We start from the raw sequence: 12,057 nt of genomic DNA on the forward strand, positions 1-12,057 counted from the left end.
TGTGTGTGTGTGGTCTACCACAACGTGTGAATAGAGGTCAGAGGACAACTTACAAGAGTCAGTTATCTCCATCCATCTCACGGGTCCCTGGGATCAAACTCAGGTTGTCTGGATTGGCAGCAAGTGCCTTTCCCCACTGAGTCATGTCACTCAGCAGCTCATCTTGAGGCATAGAGCAAATGGGCAGAGCCCCGTGGAAGCAGATCTGCAGACCCATTTTTCCATGATCATCCCCAAAGGTTCTCTTCCAGTAAACTAGGGGGATCTTGGGGAACCTGGAGACCCTCCCAAGAGTCTGCAAAACCTTTGCTTTTTGCAAAAGCTGTGCCTGTATGAGGTAGAGTTCCCTCATACTTAATCCAGAGCAATGTATCTCAGCACACTGAATACAGAAGCAGGCATCCCACAAAATCTCCACAAGGTCAGACGTTAAGTTAAGAGGTTCACAGAGGAACCTCTGTCCTGCTTCTCACTGTGCTGCCTTTTTGTTTGTTTTTGCTTTTCATTCTGAAAATTTAGCTATTTTTTAAACAAAAATGTTATGTTCAATTTAACTAATTTATTAATATTTAAATACTGTTTTGGTTACTAATATGGTAAAATATCACTAGTTGTGTCCACATATACAAAAGCTCTTTGGAGTCCTCATAATTATTAAGAGTATAATGTAAGGCCAGAGAGATGGCTCAGTAGTTCAGTTTTCAGCATCTGCATTGAGTCTCCCAACCTAAAACGCCAGCTCCAGAGAATCTGATGCCCCCTTTTGACCTCTGTGGGTTCTGCACACACATGAAATTTTTTAATTTTAAAAATGTATTTGGTTGGTTTTTTTTAAGACAGAATTTCACTGTGTACCCCTTGCTGTACTGGAACTGTAGACCAGGCTGGCCTCGAACTTGGAGATCTGCCTGCCTCTGCCTCCTGAGTACTGGGACTAAAGGTGTGCACCACCAGACTTGGCAGTTTTTTAAAATGTAAAGGGTAGAAAGCAATCCTGATAACAAAGAAACAAATGCATTTGATAAAAAAACAAAACAAAACATAAAAACAGGGCTGGAGAGATGTCTCAGCGGTTAAGAGCAATGACTGCTCTTCTGAAGGTCCTGAGTTCAAATCCCAGCAACCACATGGTGGCTCACAACCATCCGTAATGAGATCTATGCCCTCTTCTGGTGTGTCTGAAGATAGCTACAATGTACTTATTTATAATAATAAATAAATTTTTAAAAACAAACAAACAAATGTTTAAAACTTCATGTCTGAGCTTAGAATTTGACCTTGACATATACATAAGAATACAAAATGCCAGCAGGATGGCTCAGCAGGTAAAGGCACTTGCTGCCAAGCTTGAAGACCTCAGTTTAACCCCCAGAACCTTTGTGGTAGAAGAACCATATGGTGGAGAACTGATTCCCACAAGTTGTCCTCTGATCTTCACATGTGTACACACACACACACACACACACACACACACACACACACACGAATAAATGTAACTTTTATTTATTTATTTAAAGATTTATTTATTTATTATATAAGTACACTGTAGCTATCTACAGACACACCAGAAGAGGGCATCAGATCTCATTACAGATGGTTGTGAACCACCATGTGGTTGCTGGGATTTGAACTCAGGACCCCTGGAAGAGCAGTCAGTGATCTTAACCACTGAGCCATCTCTCTAGCCCCAAGTGTAACTTTTAAAGGGGGATAAAAATACATTTACACTCAGCCTGTCCTATGGGAATGGGCTTTTGGGGTGAAACATCAGGTGACTATTCCTGGGAGCTAGCTGCACCAAAGGCCCTGATAGGCTTACCCCCCCGCCCCCCACCCTGCCCCTTGCCCAAATCCCGCCCCCAACTGTGTCCTAAACCACGTGGGTGTCACATCCTGTGATTGCTGGTGTTCTCTGACAGAGACAGAGCTGTTGGGTTTTCCTGACTCTTGACCTCAGTAGTGGCAAACCAGAGTAATGGTGAACCAGAATGCACCTGTTCCCTGATCCCTCCCCTTGGTTCTGACCTCCCTCAGGCTCTTCTGAATAACCGGGGCGACTCGTCACAGCTGATGCTGGATACCAAATATCTTTTTCAAGTCACATTTCCTTTCACCGCCTCACCACATGCCCTGGAGATGACCCAGATCCCAAGCAGCTTCAAGCTCGGCTTTCTCCGGAGACTGTAGCTGGAGAGAAGATGGACTCCCCTGGAGTTCCCTGGAGTCCTGAGTGCAGGTGCCACGGAGGGATGCAGTTATTCACCAGAGCTGGCATTGTGGTGGATTGCACTTTGAGGATAAGCCACGCCCCACCTGACTCCCATGATGCTTTGCAACCGGCTGGGCTGGGAAAGGTTCTTGCTTCTGATCTCAAGTGGCTATTGTTGCAATTCTTGAAGGCTCAGTTTTGTTCCTGGTGCCTTTGTTTTGTGGCAAGGACCTCCCTTTACCCACATATACAGGAGTAAAATCTAGAGGCACCATGGCTCCCCCGATTTCTAGGGTTCCCGTGAAGTGCAGAGACATGTATTCTGAAGCCACAGTTGTGTTCCATGCCTACACCTTCTAGGAAAGAATCCCACGTGGCCACTGGAACAGTCTTTTTGCCCCGTCCCTGTTGGCAGGAAGGGCTCGTTAGCTCTTCCTACTAAAGACGCCTGGATTAGAAAAGTACTCCCTTTAGAAACTCTAAGAGAGTATTCAGTCTAAGAGCGGGGCATAGTAACCCATTACTAGAATCCCAGCACTCAGGAGGATGAGACCAGAGATTTATCTCAGTTCAGTGTCAGCCTTGACTACAGAGTGAGAACCCATCTCAGAAACAAACAAACAAATAAACAAACAAACAAACAAATAAATAAGAGCATTTTATGTATTTATTTTATGCCATTTATCTTTTTTTTCTGAAAAATTTAAAACTTGATATCAGCCAACATAGTTGTTATAATCTTTCATTTAATTTTTAAATACAACTATTTCTTTTAAAACTACATTTATCTCTGGGGTCAGAACTCAGTGGTAGAGCACTTGGCCCTGGGTTTGGCCCCAGCACCACACATGCACACACATGTACACGCGTGCAACTTAAGTGGTTTTTTTTCCTCTCTCTAATCAGTGTTCTAATATGCTTTTTTAATTTTTTTCATTTAAAAAAAAAAAAACCAGAAGATGTGGGGAAATTCTTCCTTTTGAGAAATCCATTTTCCCCAGGTTTTGTGAGAACTAGTTATTCCTTCCCTCAAACTGTTTTCCTTCCCTTCAGAGAACTGAGTCCTCTGATGAGCACTCCTGACCCAGAGCTGAGACCCATCATTCTGTGCACCCCTAGCAACCTGACCACCCTCCAGTCTGACGGTCACAGGCAGTAGCTGTGACACCACAGAATGCTAAACGTGTAGTCATCCTACTGACATGATAGCTTTCCAAACTGTTCCCAAGTGCTGAAAATAGAACTTTATAATACTTAAATAAAATAAATTATTGAGCAAATTGGATGCACCATTTCTTTCCTACCATTGTAGATTATATACCTTCTTACCGCACAGCTCTGTGTCTCTCCTTGAGGGTCAGACAGAAAGGTGGTAGAATCCCACAAGTCACAGTCTGTCACCTGAGGTATGGAAACCTTGCTGACTGTGTCTGGGGCTCCCTGGCTATCAGAGGTGGGGGCTGCAGGATGGGGTTGGCTGAGTTTTTGCTCCGTGTCCACTCCAGTCCTCCTTCACCCTGTGAAGAGTCACTATGCTAATGTTCTGGTTCTCTGGCTTCAATTCATGCCCACTTTATAGCATTTACCTGGGTTGTGCACCAGTAACCTTGGCCATGCCTTCTACTGGCCTGTAAGTTCCTAGAGGGCTGGACTCCATCGTATCCTACATATTATCTGTATGCTAGGTGGTGGGATAGAATTGGCCAGATCGCATGGCGATGACAAGGGTTCAAGTGTAGGAGACCTTGTTTGGAGACAGGAGACTTGAGGATAGCAATAAGTTGATACACAGAGGAGAAAGGCAAAGGCACTTACTTGGGGCCTAGATCACTCATGCCTAGGTTGGAAGGAAGGCCAGCGATGAGAGATTCTCTCACCACACAACACAAGGATGTCAGGTTTGTTCCATGGAGTAGAGGCAGATTTATAAGGTCAAATCAGATTCTCTCTCCTGCAGAGAGCAAAGAAATGGGCTCAGGAAGGGGTACATGGGAGTTATGAGGGGTCCAAATCATGTAGAGAGACAGAGTGTTCTAGAAGCGAGTGTGTGCTTGCAGGTAGTGAGAGGCCGGCAGTGAGCATGCGTGTGCAGATGGGGAGGAGCAGGCCCTGAGCTGCAAGTCCAGATAAAGGGATTAGGTGACCAATGGCTCAAATCTTCACACCACCGCAGTAACCTCCCTTGTTTCTGCCCAGCCACCCGAGGTGTTCGTTGCTCTATAAGGTATGTACTCTTTAACCTCAGGGAACTTGCGCTCTCAATTTTGCATCAATGCCTGGATTCCTACAGACCAGGATCATGGGGATCCTGTGGTGGGTGCACAGTGGGGGGTGCTTATGTTCTGGTCTGTGTAAATTCTAATTTCTCTACAACCTTTGTGACTTTATCTCAAAATTATAAAGAGATTTTTAAAAAAACAGATTAGTGTTGGCATAAGTAAACAAATTAAATATCTTTAAAATAGCTTAATTGGTTTTCAGAATTGGCCCAGCTGCAATCAAACCCCATGCGTACAGCTGATGGAGCAGATGGACGACCACAGTGAGTCTGTGGGGTCCACCTGCTCCTGCCACAGCCCTGGTCTGTTGTATTCTGCTGCTTGAATCCAGTCCACTCCTGGTGAACATGCAAAATGTCGGCCTGGGACTATTTGTGAACAAAGCTGATATGACAGTGGTAGGTTTTTTTAGGAAATAAATATGTATTTCTATTGAACTCAGGAGTAGCATTGCTGGGTGTCTCTCTCTCTCTCTCTCTCTCTCTCTCTCTCTCTCTCTCTCTCTCTCATACACACCCCACACACACCCCTCAACACACACACACACAGCAATTCTTTATATATATTTGTTTCCGGTCAGTTCTTTATAGTAGTTGAACCACTTTGTACCCACACCGGATGTAGGCAATGAAAGCTCCTACATCCTTGCCAATGCTTTGTATATCAGAAGTTTTTGTCTTAGATTTTTTTTTTAATGATGTGCATGTTGGGGTGTGGGGTAGGTACAATAGTATCGTTGCCTGGAGACCAGAAGAGGATGCTGGATCCCCTGGAGCAGGAGCTACAGCTGTTGTCTACCTCACAATATGTACTGGAGTCCTCCGGAAAAGCAACCAGTGCTCTTAACTACTGAGTCATCTCTCCAGCTCCTGTATATCAATATTTTTTAATTAGGTATCCTAGCCTCACCAGCAAGATGGCTCAGCAGGCCAAGCCAAGACACCAAACCCAAGAACCAGAGTTTGATATTCAGAACCTATATGGTAAAATGAGAAAATTGGTCACCAAAAATGTTTGTCCTTTGACCTCTACATGTTCTAAATATAATAAGTTTTAGGAATTGTCAGGTCTAGCTAATTGTGTCACATTGTGGTTTTAATCTCTGACTCTGACCATTGATTCTGGGAAGCAGCTTTCTGCATGAGACTTGCCTGACTAGCCTCATTTGAAGAGCCACTGCACAAATATTTTTGCCCACTTTTTAAAAAATTCATGGAGCTATCAGGCCCACAATATGAAACTCAGTATTTAAAATGTTTGGATGTTTTTTCATCTATGCACAAGGATGTGCATGCCAGTCTTTGCTGTAATTTAACTCAGGGTACCTCGTCCCCCATCCCCCAACCCATTGGCATGGAGCTATCTCTGATTCTCCCTTCGCTGCCTTCTCATTGCCCATGGATGAGCTCTCACTTGTCTTGTGTGCCCTGGACACTCCTGTAATGGTACCATGTGGACATTTTGTCTTTAGACACAAAGATGTCTCTGGTGTGCATCATCTTGCAGTGAGAATCAGGGCCAGGTCTTCATTATTGCTAGATAACAAGCCTGCTTCATGGACACGCTATGTTTTCTCTGCCTGCTCTTCCCTTGATGGGCATTTGAATTGTTTCCCTTGTTTACCTAAATTTAATGCTACTTCAAACACTCGATGTGTTTTTAATGCCAGGGACATTTTGCTTTTGTTCTGCATTTTATGCCAGTGCTGGGAACTGAGCCCAGGGTCCAGCCTCACCTCACATTGTTTCTGGCATTTATTTTTTTATGTATGTATGTATATGTGCATGTATATGTGTGGACATGAGCATGTATATGTGTAGACATGAGCATGCCACACACGTGGAGGACAGAAAACAGTTCTTGGGAGTCTGTTCTCTCCTTCTACCGTGTAGGTTCTGGGGATCAAACTCAGGTTGTCAGCCTTGGCAGCAGGCACCTCTACTTAACCACTAAGCCATCTCTGCAGCCCTTCCATATTCCAATTATTCAAACTAGTTATGCCAATGAAGACACTCCATGAGACCATGACTTGTGAACAGGTCCAGGATCTGCAGTTACAGGGCACAGACTTAGTTATTTTCATGTCCTGTTTCCAGTTATTTATAATGAACATTATAAACACCGTCTATGACTTGGAATTTAGACTAAGACAAACAGTATTGTCTCTATTCAGACTTGGAACGCTAGCAATTTTTCAAGATCTTTTTCTTTATTTCTGATGAACTGCCCCCTGTCACCACACACATACCTATTCCTTCATGACCTTTGTCCCTGGAGATGCTCTCAACCTTCACTACAGTTCTTGAGAGTCTCTTCCTCTTAATCTCTTCCCTCTGGCTCATCTCCTTGCAGTGCTCTCCCTGACCTACTTCTGGGAGAACAAATCCGAGCATGATGCACTTGAGGGATGTTGTTCCCTAATGCTATTACCTGATGTCTCAGCTTGACCTTGGGACTAGCAGCAGCCACAGCAGGGCTGGCGAGTAGGAGACATTCACCAAGCCCCAAGCTCTACTGAGCGCATTCTTCCATGTCCTCTGTGTGTGTGTTCATGAGTACGTGCTTGTGTGCTCATAGGAACATGTGTGTGTGAATCCCTGTGTATGTGTTCATCAGTGCATAGGTATGTATTTCCATGTATGTGTGTTCATGAGTATGTGCTTGTGTGCTCATAGGAACATGTGTGTGTGAATTCCCATGTGTATGTGTGTTCATGGAAACATTTGTGTTCATGAGTATGTGAGTGTGTGTTCATGGGTGCATGTGTGTGTTCATAAGTAAATGAGTGTGTGTTTTCATGGGGGTCTGTGTATGTATGTGTTCATGAGCACATGTGTGTATGTTCATGAGTTCGTGTGTGTGTGTGTGTGTGTTTGTGTATTCATGGATGCCTGTGTATGTGTGTTTGTTCATAGGTACATATATGTGCATTCATAGGTATGTGTGTTTATGGGTACATATGTGTGTTGATGAATACATGTGAATATGCATGTGGACATCTTCATGCATCCTTCCTCAGATACCATCTACCTGTTTTGAAATAGGATCTCCCTCTCTTTGGTCTTCAACTACACTGCCCAACCAATGAGCCCCAGAGATCTGCCTGTCTCTGGCTCCCCAGCTCTGAGGTAACAAGTGTTACCTTTTGTGCTGTAACTCGCTCTTCATGCAAGCCTAGCAATAGACATGATGTCTCTGTGAGGCATGCTGCAACCCACACTCAGTTTCTCACTGACTGAAACCACTGTTTAATTCCTCTGTTCTCTCAGCTTTCACATGACTATCTGCCTCCCTGTGAAGAGGTTGTGAGACGTTCCAGCCATGCCCTCTGTGTCAGTCAGGGTACGATCCCTTGTGTCCCTAAGGGTCCCCTTCTACTTCCTTGTCATCTCATCTTCAGATATTGTGCAAGCCAACCCTTTGCCCAACTGCACAGCTTCTAGTTTCTTCTCTGGCCCTGTGGTAATGTCTGCATAACACTCTCCCCCACCCCAAGTATTCCCAACATCACCTCAACCCAAACACACCTCTCTCAAATTCTCCTTTGCTGACCTGTTCAGTCCAGTGCTCCATAATATGCTCAGGGGTGACTTCCTTGAATCTTAAGGCTGGGCTCTCTGGAGCAGCTATGAAATCAACAGCACTGAGCTGGCTGCTCCCTATTAACCTCCCAGTCCTTCCTCCAGCTCCAGGCTACCACATCCCATCCTGAAAACAACCTAGGCCGTATCCCAGTCATCATCCCTTCAAGCCTCATTTCCTCCTCTTCCCTATGCTCGGTCCAAGGCCATCCATGGCAGTGTCTTAGCAAGCCTTCATGTCTATCTGACCATAAGCCCTTCTGGCTGTTTCCTCTTCCTTCCCAAGGCTGCTGCTGCCCCAGCCGTTGCTACCATTCATGGGGCAGCATGATTTTGAATGGTTCACTATATTTCCAACCTTTGAGTACCATTAATGCAAGTCTCTTATAAGTCCCATGACAACCCTACACGGTTTAAAGATATTTATTTGATATTTTAGCAAACAAAGCTTCAGGGGAGTCAAGTCTACTGACCTCACCAAGGGGCCAAGACCTGGGCGACCAGGAGCCAGGTCTATAGCCCCCAGTGAAGCTGTTTCCCAACACTGCTATCCTCCCAGGCCTAAACTATTCTGCGCATGCAGCTACAGGCTGGGGCCCTAGGTGTTCGGCTGGTGGGTTTAACAGATACAAATGTGCACTTTGTAGGAAGCCAATGCCACACAAATGGCCTTTCCCCTCTGGCTGGACTCAGACCTATTTTTCTAACTCTTGTCTTTAATCTAAAATTTTACACCAAAGGGAGGAACATTTGTGAAAGTTTTATAATGGCTCTCTAGGCTGGAGGGATCTGGGTAGGTAGAGTGCTTGCCTAGCATGCACAAAGTCCTGCGTTCCATTCTTAGCACTGCATAAGCCAGGTATGGTGGTGCATATGGCTTTAACCTCAGCACTCCGAAGTTGGAGGAAGGAGGATCGAGATGTTCCAGGATACTCTCTGGTGCTTCACAAATTTGAGGCCTGGGCTGGGCTATCTGAAACCTGTACCAAAAATAAGAAAGGGCTGGCAAGATTGTTTAGTGGGCAAAGGCCCCTGCCATCAAGACCCCTGACGACCTGAAATCTATTCCCTGGCTCCCCCAAGTTATCCTCTGACCTGCATCCTTTATGTGTGGCTCATGAAAGTGTGTGCACATACACATCAATAGCAATGTATATAAATGAAAAATAAAAGGTAATGTTAAGAAATTAACTGCATTGCAATTTTTTATGTTTTTTATGGCGCTCCAAGGATCGGTTATAAGCATGATTTGTAAGGGTGTAGGCAAAGCTGCCCAGCCAGTGAACCATGTGTACTTCAGAAAGCCAGCTGTCTACGGCTTCCTTGTGGATGCAATGAACTGCGTGCACAGGAAGTCAGCACTCACTGTGAGCCCTGCCCACGAATGGAGGCAGGAGGAGAAGGAGGCTCCGGTTTTCAGAGGCACTCACTGTCTTTCTCCACACCCTGTTCATTTTTTTCTGTCCTTTAGCCTCATCTCAGCCAAGATGTGCGATCAGACCTTCCTGGTTAATGTGTTCGGCTCATGTGACAAATGCTTCAAACAAAGGGCCCTAAGACCCGTTTTCAAGAAATCTCAACAACTCAACTACTGCTCCACGTGTGCAGAGATCGTGAGTTCCGCTTTTCATCTTGTTTTGTTCTTTTAAGTTCCTTGCCTTAGTGTGATGTCTAATGCACGCCTGTGGCAGACAAGTTACATAGAGTAGGTTTGTAGGATGAGTTCCCAAGCTCCAGGAAGACTCTGATATCTGCCTGGGATCCTGGACTGCATGCTATCCTGGGCAGTAGGGGCACCAATTGTCACCAATTTCCCACTGGTGAGACAGAAATGCTAACAGATTTGTACTTCAGGGCTCTCTAAGGGTCATGTGAAGTCATGGCAAGGTGTCCAAAACACTCCTAAGAAGCCGTTATTCCTGGGGCTAATCATTTTTGCATCTGTCTCCTCCCAGTCTACCTAATGAGCCACCAAGCTAGAAGAAATTCTGGTAGACAAACATTCCCAGGGGACCTGTTCAAGCTCCCTGTCTTAGCTGTTAGGATGGCCTGGCTGGTCTTGCCCAGCCTAAGCAGAGAGCAAAACTAAACTCCAGAGCTCCTTGGCCCACCCACTGGGCAGGGCAGGATCTGAACAGAAATCCTGACTTCTTTTTTCAAAGTACATCAAATCTTGTCCTCGCCAAAGCTCTCTATCCCAGGCTTCAGATTATCACCAAAAAATGTATTCAGCCCTGGGAATCAGTCCCTACTTTAGAAGATCCACCAGGCTGCACGCAAAGCTATGGCTCACTAGAGCCCCACCTGGTAGCTTGTGGCATTGCACCCTTTCCTGATCTCCCAACAGGTGTGAGCGCGGCACACATAGATGCAGACAAAACACCCATATACATAAAATAAAATAAATTTTTAAAATTTTAATTAAAATATATGTGTACATACATATACATACATATACATGTACATATACAAATGAGAGATTTGCTTGCATATATGCCTGTGAACCATGGGTATACCTGGTGTCAACAGGGCCAGAACAGGGCATTGAATTCCCTGGAACTTGCGTTACTAAGAATTGTGAGCCACCACATGGGTGCTGGGAATAAAACTGAGTCCTCTGGAAGAACATCGAGTGTTTTTAACTGCTGAGCCATTGCCACAACCCTTTGCTCTCTATGTGTGTACACTTTATAAGCACACACACGTACACTTATGTAGTCTGTTTTATCCATGTAATAATCGAGTATAAGCTTATTGTTTCCATAAGCTAATGTTCTGCTAAATTCTGAGGATAAGACAATGGACAAATGCTGGGCATGGCAGTGCGCATGCTTAATCCCAGCACTCAAGAAGCAGAGGCAAGTTGAGCAACATGACTTCTGGGCCAGCCTGCTCTACAAAGGGTGTTACAGGGAAGCCAGGGCTATAAAGAGGGAGACAGATACAGATAAATGCGGGGGCAGGGGGTTGTACACAGAGAGAGACAGAGACAGAGACAAAGACAGACAAACAGAGACATAGGGAATAAAAATGGCTGGTGGATAACTCTTTATTGAAGAGAATGGAGAAGCTGCCTGCCTGGCAGACATTGCCTAGAGTATCCTCCACAGCATCTAATTCTCATAAAAGCCCTTGGATACAGATGCTAGAAAATAGACTTCTCCAGATAAGGAAATGGAAGCTCCCAGAATCTCACCCAAAAGACAGCTATGTGTACATTAATACAAATTGCTTCTCAGATTGATAAGGCCCAGAACAGATGCGCGCGCGCGCGCACACACACACACACACACACACACACACACACACACACAGAGGAGCAAGCCAGCACTGGAGACTGCTTCTGCAGTGTTCTGTCCAGAATTTGCAAACTTGATCCTCCTTCCCATCCTAAAGTTCACAGAAGGAAGGGGGGAGGCCTAAGTGGGAGCCTATCTGTGACGCTGAACTGCCTGGGTCCAAATTCTGCCTTCCTCTCTTCCTGGAAGTGTGACACCGAGTGAGCATGGCCCTTTGTCCCTACTCTGAATCTGTAGCTTGGAGGAGAGATTGGGGGTGTGTGTGTCTGAGATTCACCAAGGAACCGAGCCTAGGGAACTGTAGCTAGAGAGGAGCCGCTGGAGTTATCAAATTCTCAAGTTCAATACAACATAAGCGACCTTCATCCCAGAGGAGAGGACGCCCCTTACCCTTGCTTTTGCTGTCTTACCCCACCACCCGGGCAGTCAGAACTAATTTTTAAAAGAATGTTTCGATTAGTGGGTTGTGAGGCACGTGTATGAAGCCTCCTGCCCACCAAGTCCAGGGATGCCAAGGGCTGGGCGGTATGGCTTCGACTTCACTAGGCTCCCTTAGAGCCAGGGACCAGAGTTGGGGCCATAGCTTGGTCTCTGAGCCTCAGTTTATCCTACCCTCACTCACCCCCACCCCCACCCCCACTCCCATCCCCACACAACCCCCCTCCCCTCTACTGTCCCACCTCCGAGCA

The 12,057-nt window shown here is 45.5% G+C and overlaps 1 protein-coding gene across 8 annotated transcripts in view; it reads left to right on the plus strand.

The window, feature by feature from the left end:
* The window catches only part of Myo5c (myosin VC), a 74,362-nt gene extending 71,501 nt beyond the window's left edge, over window positions 1-2,861 (plus strand). For all 8 annotated transcript variants that reach the window (XM_085844789.1, XM_085844794.1, XM_085844791.1 and 5 more), the window contains one exon: window positions 2,035-2,861. In XM_085844789.1, coding sequence (XP_085700915.1) covers window positions 2,035-2,187 — 153 coding nt within the window. In that variant the 3' untranslated portion in view covers window positions 2,188-2,861. The remainder of the gene's footprint in view (window positions 1-2,034) is intronic.
* The last annotated feature ends 9,196 nt before the right edge of the window (window positions 2,862-12,057 follow it).

This window comes from Mus caroli, unplaced genomic scaffold, assembly GCF_978045245.1.
Source record: "Mus caroli unplaced genomic scaffold, Mus_caroli_1 scaffold_11, whole genome shotgun sequence".
NCBI classification, from domain to species: Eukaryota; Metazoa; Chordata; class Mammalia; order Rodentia; family Muridae; genus Mus; species Mus caroli.